This window comes from Loxodonta africana, chromosome 18 (genome assembly GCF_030014295.1).
Source record: "Loxodonta africana isolate mLoxAfr1 chromosome 18, mLoxAfr1.hap2, whole genome shotgun sequence".
Taxonomy (NCBI): domain Eukaryota; kingdom Metazoa; phylum Chordata; class Mammalia; order Proboscidea; family Elephantidae; genus Loxodonta; species Loxodonta africana.
Window position 1 is genome coordinate 46,114,072 of NC_087359.1, and position 20,718 is coordinate 46,134,789.

Genomic DNA, 20,718 nt, shown 5'->3' on the forward strand with positions numbered 1-20,718 from the left:
GATGGGTTCTGTAAGAAAGACTATGATCTGCAGAGAGGAGTGTGTAGTTTGGGGCAGTATATCCCTTACTTGGTGGTAGAACACTCTGACTCCAGTGAGCCATAGAGAAAGATGTGCTGGCCAGGACTCAGGTGTGTAGGGGCCTCTGCAGCAGTGTTCTCAGGTAAATTAACACCCAGGACCTTGGTTCTCTTCCGCAGCATATGAACTCAATTCATGGGAACTGCTCCCCAAGCCCAGGAGAGTGGGCCGACCCAGCTGGCTTCTGAGCCTTCAGAGCTGCATTTCTTGCTGTCCTAGCACATTTACAAAGTGAAAGCTGTCCTTGGCTAAGATAGAGCCTCGAGTGCCTTCTCTGTTCTGAAACTTTGATAATGAACAAATGAAGAAAGCAGATAGCCAAATGTACTTTTATTTTTCAGAACACAGATGGGGTGAACTTCTATAACATCTTAACTAAAAATACCCCAGTGCCTGCAAAGGAGTCGAGCCTGGAATTCACACAGAGCCATCTAGGTGAGTGGACCTTGAAGTTTGTGAGACCTTGCTTCAGCTTACATGCAAGAGGAAACCGAATTTTTGTTAACATCTTTATTGACATATAACTTACATACCATAAAACCCACCCACTTTAAGTTCAGTGTTTTTAGTATATTCACAGAGTTGTGCAGCCATCGCTGCGATCCAGTTTTAGAATATCTCTACCACCCTGTGTGCCTCTCCACAGTTGATTCCCTTTCCCCGCCTCAACCCCAGGAGCTACTCATCTGCTTTCTATCACCATAGATTTGCCTTTTCTGGACATTTCATATAATAGAATCATACACTAGGTAGTCTTTTAGTATCAGGCTTTTTTCACTTTAGCATACTAGTTCTGAACTTTGGAAACCAACTTTTCTATACTAAATTACAATGTCAGTTCTTTTAATGGTTGAATTCAAGTTCTCTTTCAGCTGACCCAGCATCCTCCATCAATAAGAGGTATATAAAGGCTTCAAAAGTCTAGATTCCAATTCTTAGCTGATTTTCTTTGGCCACTCAGGGTAACCCAGATGGCCCCAGAGTACATAGACTGCAGCAATCAGAAATAATAAAAGATCTCTACTTTCAACATGTTTCTGACTTTGTTCCTCTATCTGGGGTGAATCAAGGTGACCCTTTTCACCTTGCAGCTGAAACTCTCCCTCTTACTGCAGTCTCCAATGGCTGGGGAAAGATATCTTAGTTTTTTTTTTTTCTTTCTTTTTATTAATTACTTTACTACCATTATTGTTGTATTTAAATGAAGGTTTCCAGAACAAACTAGCTTCTTATTAAACAATTAGTACATGTATTTTGTGACATTGGTTACGAACCCCACGACATGTCAACACATTCCCTTCTTGACCTTGGGTTCCCAATCACCAGCTTTCCTGTCCCCTCCTGCCTTCTAGTCCTTGCCTCTGGGCTGGTGTGCCCCTTTAGTCTCCGTTTGTTTTACGGGCCTGTCTAATCTTTGGCTGAAGGGTAAACTTCAGGAGTGTCTTCATTACTGAGCTAAAAGGGTGTTCAGGGGCCATACTCTTGGGGTCTCTCCAGCCTCTGTCAGACCAGTAATCTGGTCTTTTTTGTGAGTTAAAAATTTGTTCTACATTTTTCTCCAGCTCTGTCCAGGACCCTCTATTGTGATCCCTGTCAGAGTAGTCAGTGGTGGTAGCCGGGCACCATCGAGTTGTACTGGACTCAGTCTGGTGGAGGCTCTGGTAGTTGTGGTCCATTAGTAAGATGTCTTCTTAGTTTTATTTCCTTTGACTCACCATGTACCGGTTTGGTTTTAGTTCGTCTTTTTCAGCGCCATGTGAGATACCTACACCAAGACTCCTTGAGTCAGCTCATGAACGGCCCCATCAGAAAGAAGCTCAAAATTATTCCTGCGGATTACTCCTGGGGAGGTATTTATGTCACCTAATTAAATGTCGTATGTAGAGTTTGGGGGAGAAGAGAGATGCATATTCAAAGGCCTGAATTTGTAGAATGAGTTTTGTTGGTGGTGATGGTATGCAGGTAAACAGTATTATTTATTGTCCGCATTTTATAGGTGAAGAAACACATATGGACATAGTAAATGACATGTCAAAATTGGTTTGAAAGAAGGGGTGGATGGGGAAAGAGATGAAACACGAATGGTTATGAGTTGATAATTGTTGAAATCAGGTGTGGGTATCTGAGAATGATAACACTCTTTTGTAGAAGTTTGAAAATTTTCCATAATAAAAAATTAAGATAAAAAAATCCATACTTAAAGCCCCAGTTGGTGGCAGGTGTGACTTCCAGGCAAAGGTCCTTTGCAGGGTGTCAGACACGCCCATGTCCTTGGACAATTTTTGACCAGTTCTCTTGCTGGCCTCCCCAAGCGCCCTGATGCCAGGGCACCTAATGCATCCTGGTCTCAAGGCCCTGATTATAGGTATCCTCCCTGTTTGGTATGGCTGGGCAGGTAAGGGGACTACATTTTTGCAGGAGATCACTGATAGAGAAGACTCCCTTTGGCCCCAGATGTATCTATGTATAGTCAAGGAAAAATAAGCTGTCCTTGGACAATATGCCCAGTGTCTTGAATTCTCGTTTGTAGCTAAGCATACATACTTGGAAGTTAGCAAGGCCTGAGTTCATATCCCAGGTTTCCATTCTTTGAGTCTGGGCGTGTTTCTCAGCCTCTCTGAGCCTCATTTTCTTTACCCATCACATAAGGCTCCTCACCTTCCAGGCTAGTGATGAAGAAGTAGGATGTTGCTTGTAAAGTGCTTGCTTAGCAGAGCAGCTTGTGAATAAATGGAAACTGCTGTTGTTGTTTAATATGGTGTTGATGCTGATGATCAGGAATCCCACAGGAATCATTTGTTGCCTGGGGCTTGTCACCCACATGACTTTACCGAGGGCTAGCCCAGAATGGGAAGGCAGTGGTGGTTGAGCAGTAGAATTCTTGCCCTCCATGTAGGAGACCCAGGTTCAGTTCCTGGCCAGTGCACCTCACGTGCAGCCACCACTCGTCTGTCAATGGAAGCTTGTGTGTTGCTATGATGCTAAACAGGTTTCAGTGGAGCGTCCAGACTAGGACAGACTGGGAAGAAAGGCCTGGTAACCTACTTCTGAAAATCAGCCAGGACCACAATAGTTCAATCCCCAACCAATCATAGGGATGGAGCAGGACCAGGTCCCATCACGTGTGGGGTCACCATGAGTCGGGAGCCAACTCCATGGCAGCTTGGAATGGAGGTATCTGATTTGGCTTTCTACCAAAGATGGCCTTACTTGTTCAGGTCTTTAACCTTGGCTCTGGTGTTGATACTCAGCAAAGGAGGAAAATGAACATTGGCCCAAAGCCTGTGTTTCCCTGAGATGACCAGCCTAAATATTTTCTACACCTCTGCCTACCTCGTATGCATGGGTCGTAGCCTTCTCCAAGCTTCAGTTCCCCTGTAAAAATGGGATTGGCTATCATATCAAGCTCTTGGGTGACTAGACTGTATGCTGTTTGTGTTTCTCCTCCACTCTGGCATCTCAGGACCTGGATTTCTGGATTGATTAGTCCCTGGGTTGGTTTGTGAAGCATCTGCACAGGCCAAGCCCTTGCTGAGTGCCACACAGTAGTTACTTTTAGGTGCCGGAGCCAAGGACGCTGTCGGCTGAAAGGAGCCTCTTGTTCTGGTAGGTTCCGAGTTGCTACATTTATCCTTTCCCACGTACAGCTCAGGCTACAAATGTCTTCATGAACATGGAGGGAGACTTCATGAAGCCGGTCATCAGCATCGTGGACGAGTTGCTAGAAGCCGGGGTCAACGTGACCGTGTATAATGGACAGCTCGATCTCATCGTGGACACCATAGGTAGGAGCTGACCCTGAGGGGCATGTGGGGGCAGTTTCATGCATTGAGCTGGAAGGGAACAGGTATTAGGGTTGGCAGCATTAAATGCTAGGACTGAGGCCATTTCCTCTTATGTCCGTCTGCTCCTGGCCTTGACTTTTTGAAGAAGGAGAAGCTGCTTGTGGCTGTGACCCTTCAGAGAAGCCTGAGCCCTTGCAGGTTTTGAGGCCCTTAGGTATCATTAAAAAAAAAAAGGAACAACACACCACCTCCACCACAAAGTACCATAAGAAAGAAAATATCTTCTTGACTGCTGGGCAGGTGCACTGTTTAATTGAGGGAAAACCTAGTGTGTGTGCAGTCTCAGAGTTAGAAGTTAAGCTTTTAAAGTGAATTAAAGCTAAACTCTACAGGACTCTACATCTGAGAACTCAGGGCCACCCATGTGCTCGCTTCTGATTTCAGTAGGGCCAGGGAGAGGCTCAGAGGCCGGGTTCTTAGAACCATTAGTCAGATGGAGGCACCGGATCTGGCAGGTGTGATATGTTTCTTGAAATCAGTAGGACTGAGTATTTTTATGACTTGTAAGCAAAGGGCACTAAGGACAGTTTGAAAAGATCCTGTGCTTTCCTGTGAACAGCTCAGGTGATCGAGGTTACCGTCTCCTCATCTGCGAGACTTCTCAGGCCTCCTGACTTACCCACCACCCTTCATGGAGTTCCCTGACTTTCTTCCTTAAAAGCATATCGCAGTGGGAGAGCCAGAGGCAGAAAAACAGTTAGGCTGGTAGATTTCTGCCAGTCGGCCTTGGCACTTAAAGACTGAACTGAGAACCCCAGCAGCAGCATCAATGGGAACTTGCTAGGAAGTTCTCAGCCCCACCCCAGGTCTGCTGAATCCAAATTTGCATTTTAATAAGACCCTGGGGGTAATTTTTATGTACCTTACAGTTTGGGAAGCACCAAGTTATAGGATCTAAATTTTTTTTTTTTTTTTCTGCTCCACCCTGCCATTAATGCCCAGCCTTTCTCCTTGTCCCTCTCTAGGTCAGGAGGCTTGGGTGCGGAAACTCAACTGGCCAGAGCTGTCCAGGTTCAGTCAGCTGAAGTGGAAAGCTCTATACAGTGACCCGAAATCTTCTCAAACATCTGCCTTTGTCAAGTCCTACAAGAACCTGGCTTTCTACTGGATTCTGGGAGCAGGGCACATGGTAAGAGTGCAAGTCAGCTTTTGTTCTGGACCTAAAATGGTACTGGGAGTGAAGCTCCCAGTCTAGAGAGGCAGTCAGGCAAATAGACTCTAATAACATGGAATAAGAAATGCTAAGGTGAGGGTTGGGCCAGGGAAAAGTACTGTGTTAGTTTCTTGTGAGTGCTGTAAAAAAAAATACCTCAGACTGGGTGGTTTAAAGCAACATAAATTTATTCTCTCACACTTCTGCAAGATAGAAGTCTAGAAGCAAGGTGTTGGCAAGGTTGGTTCCTTCTAAAAGCTCTGGGGAAGAGTGTGTTCCATGCTTTTCTCCAAGTTTCTGCTTCCTGCAATCCTTGGCGTTCCTTGGCTTGTCAGTCTCGGCCTCCATCACCACATGGTGTTCTTCCTTCTATGTCTCTCTGTCTCCGTGTCTTTCTCCTCTTCTTATACAACACCAGTCATATTGGATTGGGGCCCACCCTACTTCAGTATGGCCTCATGTTAACTAATGATATCTGCAAAGACCCTGTTTCCAAATAAGGTCACATTCACAGGTACGGGGGATCACAGATCAACCCATAACAGGTAGCCAGGCCAGGCTTGGACATCTGAAAGATTGGGCCCTAAAGTTAGGGGAGTTAGCTACGTAAAGGGGGCTGGGAGCAAGAGTGTAGCTGGCCCACAGCCGGAAGAGCCTCCAGAGAGCTGAGGCCTTGGGAGGGACAGTGACCAAAGAGGAGACTGAAAGGGGGACTTTGTGTAACATGCTAAGAATTCAGACTTTATCCTAAGGGCAATAGGGCACCATTGAGGGGTTTTAAGCAAAGGGGTAAAATAGCAGATTTGTCTAAGAAATTGCATTCTGGCAGCAGAGGGGATGGAAGAGGCTATTATGGTAACCCAGAACGGAGATGAGAGGATGGATGTGATAAAGTGTAAGAAGAGGGAGATGACAGGACTTGGAAACTGTTTGGGGTAAGGAAGAAATGAAGGGTGGCTTCCTGGCTTTCACTCCAGCATCGTTTTCTGGGATAGGGTGGCAGTTTGCTATATGAGGTGAGTTTGAATTACTTGTAGAACAGCCAAGTCGGATGTCAATAGGCAGCTGAGTAAATATAGTCAGAACACTATATCTATAAGCAGTGTGTATGGATCTGGACTCAAGATACATAATTGTCCCTGGAAACAGAGATTTGGAGGTCAGATGTGGACATGGCTAGGACACGGCCCTGGGAAGCACCAAAAGAGGAGCCACAAATGAGCCTGAGAAAAGAGCAGCTGGAGAAGTAGGAGGGAAACCGGGTACATGAGACCTCCCCGAAGGAGAGAGGGCTTGCTTGGAGAAAGAGGAAGGGGCCCACAAGTGTCAAATGCTGCTGAGAACTCAGATAAAGGACTAAACTTAAGCAATGAATTGGTTACACCGATATCTTTAGAAACCAGGGCACGCATTTTTAGTGGATTGTCAGGCTCAAGCCAGAATGGAAAGGCTGGAGAAAATAAATGAGCAATGAGCGAGAGGAGACAACTTCCTTTAAGAAATTAGAAGGAAGTTATCCACCCTTTTAAGAAATTTGATCTGAAGAGAGAGTGAGCAAGGTGACTGGATACAGGGCTAAGAGAGCTTTTTTTTTTTTTTATGGCTCTAGGTATCTGAGTACTTTCAATATCAACTGGGTAAAGGCTAGTAGGAAGTCTTAGAGGAAAAAAATATATATGTATATTACTAGAGAGAGGTTCCTGCCAAGGCAGGTGGGAGGGGAAAGGAGCCCAAGCTAACCGCACGCTCACGTGCTCCATGGAGTTCAGGCCCATTTCCTCTGGGTCTGTCACATATGAAATAAGAGACAGCCTTAAAATAACCCTTGGAGACTGTATTAAATCATGCCAAACCACTTCCCCTTTAATTGATTAAGTGTCCTTTTTTTTTTTTTAATTTAAATTTATTTACTTATTGTGCTTTAAGTGAAAGTTGACAAATCAAGTCAGTCTGTCACACAAAAAGTTACACACACCTTGCTGTGTACTCCTAGCTGCTCTCCCCCTAATGAGACAGCACACTTCTCCTCTCCACCCTGTATTCCCCATGTCCCTTCAACCAGCTCCTGTCTCCCTCTGCCTTCTTATCTACCCTCCAGACAGGAGCTGCCCACATAGTCTCATGTGTCTCCTTGAGCCAAGAAGCTCACTCCTCACCAGTATCATTATCTGTCTTATTGTCTAGTCCAATCCCTGTCTGGAGAGTTGGTTTTAGGAATGGTTCCAGTCTTGGCCTAACAAAGGAACTGGGACTGTGACCTCCAGGGTCCCTCAAGTCTCAGACCGTTAAGCCTGGTGTGTTTATGAGAATTTGAGATCTGTATCCCAATGTTTGATTGTGTCTTTTGATGAGTATGTGCCATCCTGCCTGTCCCTTCTGGAGACTCTTGCTTGACAGGAGAGTCAAGGACAGGAGGTACCTGAGGGAGTTCTGCAGCCATGGCATTTCGGAGCTTGGACACCATCTTCTCTACCCTCTCTTTGTGAAGGAGAAACTGAGGCCTCTGCCTCTCCCTCTTTTGGTGGTGTGTGGGGAACCCACCAGGCGCTCCTTGGAAACTCTGTGGGGCAGTTCTACTCTGTCCTGTAGGTCACTATGAGTCAGAATCGACTGGACGGTGGTGGCTTTGGTTTTTTTTTTTTTTTTCTTTTAGGGAGGAGTTTGTTAAAAGAAATTATTTTAAGGATCTGAGGGAAAGCAAAAGAAAGCTGAATAACAATACAAAAATAACAGTACAAAAATCACACTAAGCTGGTTGGCTGGTTGGTCTATTTGTATTTGTTTACAGCTTTCCTGTTAGCTTCCTTCTTGGGCTCTTTTCCATTCCATTCCCCATCTGGGATTCCTCCTACACAGAAAATCCTTTAAAATATTTAGAGTCATCCCGCTACCTTGCACAGGCTGGGTCCCAGTGACATAAGCCACTTTAGAGAAAGAAATTGATCAGCCCTAAATGGAGTAGAAGGTTCTTTCCTAAATCCCAGCTTCTCCAGGGTCCCTTCCATCCCACACAGTCAGGACTCAGAAGAGTGTATTGTCCATCCCAAAGGTCGTTTCACAGAAGAAACTTTCTCTTTAAGGAATGCACCCAGGTACAGTGTCCTCAGGTATTACCCGAGTCCAGCCCCAGGAATAGGACAGGGAGCACTAATGCAATGCTGCTCGGTTCTAGGTTCCCTCTGACCAGGGGCATATGGCTCTGAAGATGATGCGACTGGTGACTCAGCAAGAATAAAAAGGACTGGCCTGGAGGTGAGCTGGCTTGGCCTTGAGACACAGAAGCTGAACCAAGGGCCCTGGAAGCTGTAGGCATCCCTGCTCTTCCCTGAACCTGACTTGTGGAGCTGTGATTGTGAAGGTTCATGCCAGCCGCCACAGAGCGCAAAGGCATTGCTCTCTGGCCACTTGGAAATCATTTCTGCTGCATAGAAGACCTAAGATTTCTTAAATGGATTTGTTTTAATCAAAATGAAGGGTTTTAATAGATTAACTTTTTCTCTGTACAAAAGCAAATCATGTGAATTGTAGAAAAAGTGGGAAATCCAGGTAAGCAAAGAACAAAATAAACACCTATATCCCCTTTCCAGGGTTAAGCACTGTTCCCCCTTTCGTGGATAATCCTTGCAGGTTTTTTTGCTATGTACCATACATATATATTTTTTACAAAAATGGAATCCTTTCTGTATACGTTATTTTACTAATTTGTTCTCTTGTCGGTATGTCCTAAACACTTTCTCATGTCAATAAATATCCTTCCGTAACATTTTTAATGGCTGCTGAGCATTCCATTTTATGGCAGTACCATAATTTATTTATCAAGCATCCCACCGTTTCCCATTAGTCGCTAGCTTATCGCTAATGTGACCGGTACTCTGGTGAGTCATCCTGATAGTTACATTTTTATGCACATCCTTATTATTTCCTTACAATTAATTCCTAAAAGTATAATTGTCTAGTCAAAGGATTGTCAGATTTCTTTAAAATAAAAAAAGGAATATGTAAATAATTCATTAAATAATCCTGCTCATTGTGTAATACAAGGATTAAAACCCAAACTAAACCTGTTGCCTGTGAGTCGATTTCGACTCATGGCAACCCCATGTGTTACGGAGTAAAACAGCTTCATAGGGTTTTCTTGGTTATAATCTTTATGGGAGAAGATCTCCAGGCCTTTCTTCCACGGAGCTGCTGAGTGGATTCAAACTACCAACCTTTAGGTCAGTGTCGTTGTTGTGTGCCATCCAGTTGATTTTCGCCTCATAGCGACCCGGTATGACAGAGTAGAACTGCCCCATAGGGTTTTCTAGGCTGTAATCCATACATGAGCAGATCACCAGGTCTTTTCTCCCACGGAGCATCTGGTGGGTTCAAATCGCCAACCTTTCAATTAACAGCTGAGCACTTAACTGTTATACCATGAGGGCCCCCTTTTAGGTTAGTAATGAAGTGCAAAAGGAGCCCTGGTGGTGCAGTAGTTAAGCGCTCAACTGCTTACCGAAAGGTTGACGGTTTGAACTCATCGGCCACTTTGTGAGAGAAAAGACTTGGCAATCTGCCTCCCATAAAGATTACAGCCTAGAAAACCCTATGAGGCAATTCTACTCGGTCGCATTGGTCGGAATCAGCTAGATGGCAACAGGAAGTCAAGTGCGAACCATTTATGCCAGCCAGGGACCTAATACAACCGTAGGAGGATTACCCATCGCTAGGTAATCCACCTTCTGCTCAAGAACTGACATGGGTTTCGGTTCTTCCTCTTGGGCTCCAGCTCGTGTTTGTGCATTCCAGTTTGTTCACATCCCGCCTCCCACCCCCATCTTACATCTGCCTTCCCTTCCCAACTGTGTACCCCATGGACTTCAAGCCCCAGCTTTAGATGTGAAGACAACTTCCTTACAGAGACTGCTTAACCAGCCTCCACAATTGTGTGAGATCAAATCCCTGTAACAAATTCATATATACATACAGATGTTGTTGTTGTCATCGTCATTAGATGCCGTCGAGTCGGTTCCTACTCATAGCAACCCTGTGTACAGCAGAACAAAACACTGCCCGCCCTGTGCCATCCTCACAACCGTTGTTCTGCTTGAGCCCATTGTTGCAGCCACTGTGTCAGTCCATCTCATTGAGGGTCTTCCTCTCTTTCACTGACCCTCTGCCAAGCATGATGCCCTTCACCAGGGACTGGTCCCTCCTTATAACATGTCAAAACGACGTGAGACGAAGCCTTACCATCCTGGCTTCTAAGAACAATTTTGGCTGTGCTTCCCCGAAGACAGATTTGTTCATTCTTCTGGCAGTCCATGGGATATTCAATATTCTTCACCAAAACCATAATTCAAAGGTACCCATTCTTCTTCAGTCTTTCTTATTCATTGCCCAGCTTTCACATGCATTTGAGGCAATTGAAAATACCATGGCTTGGGTCGGGAGCACCTTAGTCCTCAAAGTGACATCTTTGCTTTTTTAACACTTTAAAGAGGTCTTTTTTTTTTTTTTTTTTTTTGCAGCAGATTTGCCCAATGCCGTATGTCATTTAATTTCTTGACTGCTGCTTCCATGGGCATTGATTGTAGATCCAAGTAAAATGAAGACCTTGACAAATTCTGTTTGTCATGATGTTATTTATTGGTCCAGTTATGAGAATTTTTGTTTTCTTCATCAGTAAGTGCTTCAAGTCCTGCAGATATACCTGTATATGTATCCTAGTGGTTGATTGATACAGTACTTGGTGCCAGAGTGGAACAGAATCTTACAAATATATTTCCTGAATTAATTTTGGGTTTTCTGGAATTGGTTCTCTGATAAAATCAGACTTAAAGGCATTAATGACCCTGTTTCCAATGAAAAAGAGAGCACTGGCGGTCTGTGAAGGAAACCTTGGTAGCATAGTGGTTAAGAGCTATAGCTGCTAACCAAAAGGTCAGCAGTTCAAATCCACCAGGCACTCCTGGGAAACCCATGGGGCAGTTCTCCTCTGTCCTTCAGGGTTGCTATGAGTTGGAACCAACTCGATGGCAATGGGTTGGTGGTCCATGGGATCCAGTGACAAAACAGTTGCTTTAATTATCACCTTTAGATACCTGTAATCAAATACCTGTAGATAGCAAGGCCCTGGGTGACCAAGTATTTTCTGCCATAGAACATTCTAGTGAAAATAAGAAGGATCATAAGGGGAAAGGAGCCCTGGTGACGCAGTGGTTAAAGCACTTGGCTGCTAACCGGAAGGTTGGTGGTTTGAACCCACCAGTTATTCCACGAAAGGAAGATGTGGCAGTCTGCTTCCATAAAGATTACAGCCTTGGAAACCCTATGGGGCAGTTCTACCCTGTCCTATAGGGTTGCTGTGAGTTGGAATTGACTCGACGGCAACGAGGTTGTTTTATAATGGGGAAAGAAAATGATGAGCTCAGGACCTTTAATTTTTAATTCTCATCTCAAGTTGTACATAAAAGACTTATCTTCTATTACCGCCCTGAAGGAAGCAGTTATCTCCTGTAGTTGCAAGACAGATTTATAACTAGACCCAAAGTCCATTCCTGCTGGTGGCTGAATCTGAGGAAAGAGTTAGCAAGTCTGGTTGCTTACGCTTCGCATGTCTGTGAGAGAACCATGACTGATCCTTGGCCAACCCCTGGGAATGTGACCCTTGAAGTACTGCTTGTCTTAGTGATTGATGCTTTTGTTATATTCACCTGGAGCAATGAACCATGCCATACGTACAGTCTCTTTGGGTTGCTTTGCACAAACACTAAGATTGGTGACACACATTTGATTTCATTGTTGGGGTTCTGAGTTTCAGTTGCTATTGTTGGGTACATAACAGGTTATACCTGTGTGACCAGCTCCCCTTCAACCCTGAGAGTGAAATGGGCTTCCTTGGGCAGATTTACTCAATACATGTACCTGTACTTTGCTGGTTAGAGAGAGCATTCCTGTCTCCCCATGGACAAGAAAGAACTTTAGAAACCTCTGTCGGACCTCTCTGGCCCCACCAATGCTTATATTTTTCCTGCGCTTTTGCTTTATATCATTTGCTGTGAAAAATCGTAACTATGAGCATAAGATGCTGTAGAGTCTTATGAATCCTTCTGGTGAAACGTTGAATGAAAACATGAATTACAACACAAATTCAATTTCCAACCTTGCAGGGTCTCTTTGGTTAAAGTTGGGGCATTGGTTGGGAAGGAATGCAATTCTGATCATTGGGCTGGGTTCTCTGGGACAATTCTAACCAAGTGGAGATCTCAAATCATTTGACAATAGGAACAGCCCTCCCATCACTGCCTGAGGAGGTTATCCTCCTCTTGTCCAAAATCCTACAATCAATTCCTAGACTTGCTCGTGGCCCATATTCCTACATTGTTGTTGTTGTTAGGTGCTGTCAAGTCGGTTCCAATGCATAGCAACCCTGTGCACAACAGAATGAAATACTGCTCGGTCCCGCGCCATCCTTACAATTGTTGTTATGCTTGAGCTAATTGTTGCAGCCACTGTGTCAATCCACCTCATTGAGGGTCTTCCTCTTTTCCACTAACTCTGTACTTTGCCAAGCATGATGTCCTTCAGGGACTGATCCCTCCTGACAACATGTCCAAAGTATATAAGACGTAGTCTCACCGTCCTTGCTTCTAAGCAGCATTCTGCTTGTACTTCTCCCAAGACTGATTTGTTCTTTCTTTTGGCAGTCCATGGTATATTCAATATTCTTCACCAACACCACAATTCAAAGGTGTCAGTTCTTCTGTCTTCCTTATTCATTGTCCAGCTTTCACATGCATATGATACAATTGAAAATACGGTGTCTTGGATCAGACGCACCTTAGTCTTCAAGGTGACACCTTTGCTTTTCAATACTTTAAAGAGGTCCTTTGCAGCAGATTTACCCAACGTAACACGTCTTTTGATTTCTTGGCTGCTGCTTCCATGGCTGTTGATTGTGGATCCAGGTAAAATGAAATCCTTGACAACTTCAATCTTTTCTCCGTTTATCATGATGTTGCTCATTGATCCAGTTGTGAGGATTTTTGTTTTCTTTATGTTGAGGCTGAAGGCTGCGGTCTTTGATCTTCATTAGTAAGTGCTTCAAGTCTTTTTCACTTACAGCAAGCTAGGTTGTGTCATCTGCATAATGCAGGTTGTTAATGAGTCTTCCTCCAATCCTGATGTCCAGTTCTTCATCATATAGTCCAGCTTCTCGGATTATTTACTGAGCATACAGATTAAATAAGTATGGTGAAAGGATACAACCCTGACGCACACCTTTCCTGATTTTAAACCAATCAGCATCCCCTTATTCTGTCTGAACAACTGCCTCTTGATCTATGTAAAGGTTGCTCATGAGCACATTTAATGTTCTGGAATTCCCATTCTTCGCAATGTTATCCATAATTTGCCATGATCCACACAGTCGAATGCCTTTGCATAGTCAATAAAACACAGGTAAACATCCTTCTGGTGTTCTCTGCTTTCAGCCAGGATCCATCTGACATCAGCAATGATATCCCTGGTTCCACGGCCTCTTCTGAAACCAGCCTGAATTTCTGGCAGTTCCCGGTCAGTATACTGCTGCAGCTATTTTTGAATGATCTTCATTCCTACATTACATTCTCTTAACTGACACCTCTGGCTTCATGGGGAATTCCCTATGATCAGTTGACTGAGGAAGAAAAAAGCCTTGGGCTTTTCTACATGGTAGGCACACCTCACTGCAAGTGGACAATATAGCACTATGGCCCTACCCTGAGATAGTTCTGAAAGACGGTGGTGAAGGGAGATCCTCCCAGTGGGCAGAGCTTGGAGCAGTGCACCTAATTGTTTATTTGCATCTACATTTGGGAGATTTGGAGGGTGGAAGTGAAGCAGCAGCTATTCAGTAGCTTATACCTGCAGCCTTTTAGCTGCTGACTCACCTCGTTAGCAGTTAGGCCTACAATATTCCATCTTCCCTTGGGACCCCCTAAAGTTTCTCCGGCTTCTGGGCCAGATGAGTGTGTTCACCTCTGCCCGAGAACTATTGACTTTCAGTCTGTCCTCATGGACTCCATCTTGTGCTTGTGGGATTCAGATTGTTCTTACTCTTCCCCACTTTACATCCACCGTTCCTTCCTTCCTGCCTACCTCCCTGTGTACTTCAATCTCCAGCCCCAGAGTTGAGACAACAGCCTCACAGAGCCTGCTTAGCCAGCTCACACACTGCGTAAGTCAAATCCCTTTAACACACACACACACACCTATTTCTCTGATTGCACTTTGCCTGATAACAGTTATTTAAACTTAATTATATTTAATGGATTCAAATCTCCCCATAACTGGAATCCTTGCATATTTGATGTCTTTCTGTTGCCTACATATACGAGCAACGACTTGATCAGATCTAGAACTTTTGAGTCACATCTTTCCTTTGCTGTCTGCATCTAATGTTCCTGAGAAATTTGAAACAAACTTGACCTTTTTTTTTTTAAATTTTTGTCACATTTTTATTTTAACACCTGGCTGCTGCAAAATTCTTTGTTTAATCTTCCAAATTAATAACTTCAGGTGGTTATGTTGATGTTTATAGTTTTTGATTAATTTCACTCGATATATAGTGAGCTTTTTGGTTCACAGGTTCAGATCTTCAGTTCAGTGACATTTTCCAGTACAGATAGTCCCCGACTTACGACTGGACTCCATCTTTAAGTTGGTTCTGATGTAAGTTGAATATCTTTTTTTTTTTTCATTTTCATTATTATTGCCTTTGTTATCAGTATCTTTATAAATCCGATCTTTATTTGTCTCTGGGGATTGGAAACATTACATATAAACTTACAGATATATTTTAATATGTGCATACCAAAACCAAACCCATTACTGTTGAGTCAATTCCAACTTACAGTAACCCTATAGGACAGAGTGGAACTGCCCCATAGGGTTTCCAAAGAGTGGCTGGTGGATTTGAACTGCCAGCCTTTTGGTTAGCAGCCTGAGCTTTTAACTACTGCGCCACCTGGGCTCCAATACATACATAAATACACAAATCTTAAAAAAAAAAAAAAAGTCGTAAGTGTAGTTCATCGTAACGCGAATGTGTCGTAAGTCGGGGACTACCTGTATATATTGGAATATTGTTTCAAGTGCCTTTTCCCCACTTCTTTGTCCTTTAGCTTTTATTCTGGATGCTTTTCCCCAAGACTGTCATCAGCACCACTACTTCAATTTCTCATAGCGTTAACTCTACACTTTGATGTTTCTAAAGTGCTTTTAATTTCTGTAATTATCCTTCTCCGTAATTTATTTTCCCTACTTAGGCCAGCTGCTGTTTCACTTTATTACTGTTGTCTTTTCTTCTCCTTTTTAATTTCTTATTCCATGGACACTGTTTGCTTTAACTTTTTGTTTGTTTTTTTGAGAGGGAACAAAATATTTGTAGTTTAAATATTTCTTTGGTTTCCTAATGCAAACTTTCCAAGGAATGTTCCTCATCTATCTTTTGTCCTTCCTGTTAATTTCCTCCATGTTAGTTGCAGTTCCGTTTTTTTGCATGTTTATCTGTTTGTTTTTATGCTTACAGTGTCTTTGAATGAGGGCAATGATCAAATTTTCTATTCTGTTTATCTGGTTATTTTCCAGATTGACCTTGTAGTTCTTATTCACGATACTGTGGATTTCTGTGGTCTGTTTACTCTTTCAGTTGCCTAATGGGAGTAGATGCTTACATCTTGGGCAATAATTTTTGGAACCTTATTCCTGGTGGCCTATTTGGAGGACATAGCCCTGGTGGCATGAACAGTTAAGCGCTCTGCTGATATAAGAAAGGTTGGTAATTGTCTTAGGATGGATTCTCTAGAGAAGCAAAACCAGTAATGCGTATAAATATAGAGAGAGAGATTTATCTTAAGGAAACAGCTCACGCGGTTATAGGGATTGGAACGCCCCAAGTCCTTGGATCAGGAGATAGTCCTTTCCTGGAGCTACAGAAGCTGATGAACCCAAGATGATCAGGGATCCCTCTCACAAGTTGTGACAGTTGAGGAATCCCCAAGGGTTTCTCCTGAGTCAGCTGCAGGGTCTGGCGAACCCAAGATAGGCAGGTCGGGGAGCAGGACTCTTGCTCACACGCCATGAAGATTGGCGAATCCCAAGGTGGACAGGTAAGCTGCTAGCTCAAGTCCCAAGAATCAGAGGTCAGACAAGAGACAGCTGTTGGATCCAGAACAAGCCAACAACGTTTGCAAGAAGAGCAGGGAAAAGGAAGTAGATGGTGGAAGGCAGAGAGATGAAGGCTGAGGGGGTGATTAGCCGCCACAGGCCCCACCCCCCTGGTACCACTTAGCAAATTCCATCATGGCAGTGATCACATATCAGATTTCAACAGGAAAGTGATCACAAAATTATACAACTGCCAAAACACTGAGAATCATGGCCCAGATAAGCTGTCACACAATCTTAACCATCACAGTGATTCAAACCCACTTAGCAGCTCCACAGGAGAAAGACCTGGTAATCTGCTTCCCTAAAGATTACAGCTAAGAAAACCCTATGGGGCAGTTCTACTCTGTCACGTCAGGTCATTATGAGTTGAAATCGACTCGATGGCACCTAACAACAACAACAGCTTACTGTTTGAGTCAAAATGCACTTGCTAATTCCCAATCCCAGTCATGACCTTGGACCAGCCATCCAAGGGAAAGTGTGTAGGGGAGATTCTGCCTCCCATTCATTCCAAGTGGAGAGGGAAAGAGAATAACCAAATCCCCATCCCAGCACCTATACTAGGTTGGCTCTACCCAGTCAGGAAATGCAGTTCAACATCTGTGGCCCACTATGATGGGTATTGTGAATTAGTTCTTTCACCCTCCAGCCCACCCTCATAGGGTACCTTCCTGGGCTCTCAAGGCTGGACAGCCAAAAACTATATTCACAGGCTCCGTTGCAGTTAGGGTTTTGGTTGCAGAAAAGGTAGAAATTAAATAGAGGCCAGCTTACCAACCATTTTTTATTTCCTACTGGCAAGCTGGGTTGTGGAAACATGAGAATGTTCTGCAACAATGTTCCTGAATCCATTCTGCCTGAGTATCAAGAGACTGTTGTGGTGGCAGCTTCTTGGTTGAGGTCTCCTGATCCCTAACTTGCAGCTTTGGAGGTATATGTTAAATCAGTAGCTCCAGCGGAGGGCTCTAGTAGTGGGCCCATCCTTCCATGTTCTTGGAGTCATTCCTGGAGGTCTTTTCCTAGGCCTGCTCTTCCAGTCCTTCTAGTCCTAGTCCTTCCAATGATTTTGTAAGAGCTTAATACTTGATGTTAAATCTTTTACTACCCCAATATCTAGAATGCTTTCTATTTCCTGCACTGAACCCTAATGAACACACCCATCCATCAGGGAATTCATCCTTACTGGGGAGGATTAAAGGATGGTACAAGAAGCTAAGAGCACTGAGGGAAGATCTCTCCCTGAAAACCAGAAATAGGGAAGGAGCATTTCCTTCTCTCCACACCCCAACATCACACTTTCCATGAGCCCTGCCTACTGAAATACCTCCTAGTGGTATTTCCCCAACCTAGCCACTTCCTTACTCATCTTTCAGGTCTCAGCATAACCATGACCCTCTCCAAGAAGGCTCCCTGATCCCTAGACTAGGTTAGGACCCCCTTCATTCCCTCTCATAGAACTCTATGCACACTTTGTAATCAGTCTACTTTTGATTATGCACTTGTGTCCCTGATACATAGTCGTCGTTGTTTTAGCTGCCATCAAATCACCCCTGAGTCGTGGCAACCCCATGTGTTACAGAGTACAACTGCTCCGTAGGGTTTTCTTGGCTGCAATCTTTACAGAAGTGGTTTGCCAGGCCTTTCTTCCACAGAACCACTGGGTGGGTTTGAACCACCACCCTTTATGTTCACGGCTGATTATAAATCACTTCCACCACCTAGGCTGCCACATCTTTCTCCCAATGAGCAGCTGGTGGGTTCAAACCCTTGACCCTTCGGTTAGCAGCTGAGCACTTTAACCACTGTGCCAGCAGGGCTCCATGGTACATAGTAGACTCTCAGTATTCATTAGTTAACTGAATGACTGGCATTACAGTGTGAGAATGGAGGAATGAACACAATGGACTTCCTCCAAACTGTGAAGTGTAGTCACTGAGCTGCGTTCTTGTCCTCCTTGGGCTTGGTCTCTTGCAGGCTCCTGCCTCCCTCATTTACCTAGACTGGGATTTCAACATTCAGCAGTGACACCACCTTTTGCCTTATCTGTTCATTAAAATTTACCACACTTTTTCATTTTAGAACTTTGGGCTTTTCTTTTGTGCTACTTTCTCCAACTCTCTTGGCAGATGTTGTTCACTGTAGTGAAATTTGTGGGGGCAGTGCCTTCATTGCAAGAAGAGGAGTGGCATTTCCCACAAGTGCTTGTGAGCCTGACTTAGGGTTGTCTTTTGCAAGGTTAATCAGATTTTATGGAGGTCCATATCTATGCTGTAGAGTAGATAATCAAACAAATTGTAGATTGAATGTGACAAAATGAAAAGACTTCTCTGCCTTAAAATGGATTGTCTTAGGTCATAGATCACTTCAGCTACCTGGATGAGCCTTTTCTGTCTGCACTCCCCACCTGTGCCACTGGTCCCAGGTTACTGAGCCTCTCTGTGCTCACGGGGCACCTAGCACACAGTCTTTTGCATAGGACTTACTCCCTTGTAGCACCATTACCTGTTTTCTCATCTGTTTCCACCACCAGGCTACAGGGCTCTTCAGGGAACATAGCCTGCTTCTGTATCTTTCCATCCCCAGTGCCTGACACAGAGAGGGCACTTGGTAAACATTCACTGAACCGAACTAAATTGTGAGCATCACATTGGGAGCCTGGAGCCTACCTAAAAAATAGAGAAGTGCGTTTCCAGTGTATAGCTTCCAGTACCATTTGGGACTTTGGTGATGTCAGGCTTCCCTTTAGCCGTGCAATCCATCCCAGACGTTGATGAGGCTGCCTTAATGAAGAATGGTTCCCATGGCCTTTCACACATCTCTCTCCTCCCCTTGAGGCCTTAGATGGGTTTTTGGCAGGTGCACATCCATTATATCATCCAGAGAGTTATGTCTGTTAGGCATTTGGCATTGCCAAACTTTAAATCAAACTTGAGTTGCATTTTTTCCATTATCTCGTTAGGGTCTTTTTTTTCTCATTAGGGTCTTGATGGGGAGTTTCACAAAAGTGGGAAAAACTACCCAAATCTTGAAGCTGTTGACAGAACAAGCAGGAGAGGTCCTGGATAGAATGGGAGAAAAATGGAGAATAAAATTCAAATTCCTAAAAAAGGCCAGACCTACTGGATAGATAAAGACTAGAGGAACTCCTGAAACTACCATCGTAAGATACCCTTTGAACTTGGCACTGAAGCTATTCCTGGAGGTCATCTTTCAGCCAAATAATAGATTAGTTTATAAAATAAACCGTATCACTCATGAGTAATGTGCTCCTTTAAATCATCAACTATGTGAGACCAAATAGTCAACATTTACCCAAAAGCAAGGATGACAAAGGAAAGAGGGGAAGGGAAACTAGATGAATAATGAGAATGCTTACACCTTGTGAAAATTGTAATCAATATCACAGAACAATTTGTATAAGAATTGTTAAATGGGAACCTAATTTGCTGTGTAAACTTTCACCTAAAACGTAATAAAATATTAAAAAAAAAAAAAAAGAGCAGGGAAAAGTCAGCAATGCTCTGATGAGAATTTTTTCCAGGTTGTATGTGTCAGATCTTGTTAGAGATACACAGGAATCTGTGATCCACAGATACTTTTCTTTTTTTCAGCTCAAAAAGTTTTCTTACGATGCTTTTGTAAAAAAATGTTTAATCTTGAAACAATTTACAAAATAAATAAATAAATAAGTAGCCCTTCCTGCCTTGTCATCTTCAGCAATTTGTATTTCTTAATACCGTACTAACAGCTGATATTTACTGAGCACTTGCCATGTGATTTGTGGTGGTAGGTCTTGATAGGGAAGCAAAGGTGTTTGAGAATCAAAAAGACGGTGAAGGAAAAGGGCAGAGACTTTGTACCTTAACAATAGATGGGAAAAAGCGTGGAAGGAGACCCAAACTATTCAGCCCCAGAATAAATAAATAAGGCCAACTAGGCTGGAGGTAGTGAGGGCAGATGGGTAGTACATAGCCTTGAGGGAATTTAGTGAGGCGGGACAGGAACAGAAAGGCTCATTCAAAGAGGAGTAAGGTCAGCAGTGAGGAGCTGACATGCACCTCCAGCTAGGCACCAACACTAGGAAGCCCAACCCCTGGGACTCCAACATGAGATCCAACCCATTGCCTCTTAACCAAACAATGCCCTTTCCCTGTTCTGGATGGGCATTCTCTTAACTCTGTGGTAGGAGCCCTCTATTGACTGCTGCCTGCAATGAGTCAGGCACTATGCTGGCCCTGGGAAGAAGGTACTGACCAAAAAAGAGAAAAACATAGTACTTGCCCTCAGGGTTGGTACAGAGAGAGAGAGACATCAACCAAAGCATCACCCAAACGAGTGCAATTATAACTGATCAATATGATGATGAATGATAGGGGCGTGGTGCTACGAGAGTACTAAGATGGAGACCTCCAGAAAAGCCAGGGTGTTGGGGGTAAAGGAGTGTAA

General features: G+C 43.8%; 1 protein-coding gene across 2 annotated transcripts in view; it reads left to right on the plus strand.

The window, feature by feature from the left end:
- Positions 1-8,844, plus strand: part of SCPEP1 (serine carboxypeptidase 1) — a 28,544-nt gene extending 19,700 nt beyond the window's left edge. For both annotated transcript variants that reach the window (XM_064271278.1, XM_003414603.4), the window contains 5 exons: positions 423-516; positions 1,818-1,931; positions 3,729-3,866; positions 4,892-5,055; positions 8,252-8,844. In XM_064271278.1, the coding sequence (XP_064127348.1) occupies positions 423-516; positions 1,818-1,931; positions 3,729-3,866; positions 4,892-5,055; positions 8,252-8,314 (573 nt within the window). In that variant the 3' untranslated portion in view covers positions 8,315-8,844. The remainder of the gene's footprint in view (positions 1-422; positions 517-1,817; positions 1,932-3,728; positions 3,867-4,891; positions 5,056-8,251) is intronic.
- The last annotated feature ends 11,874 nt before the right edge of the window (positions 8,845-20,718 follow it).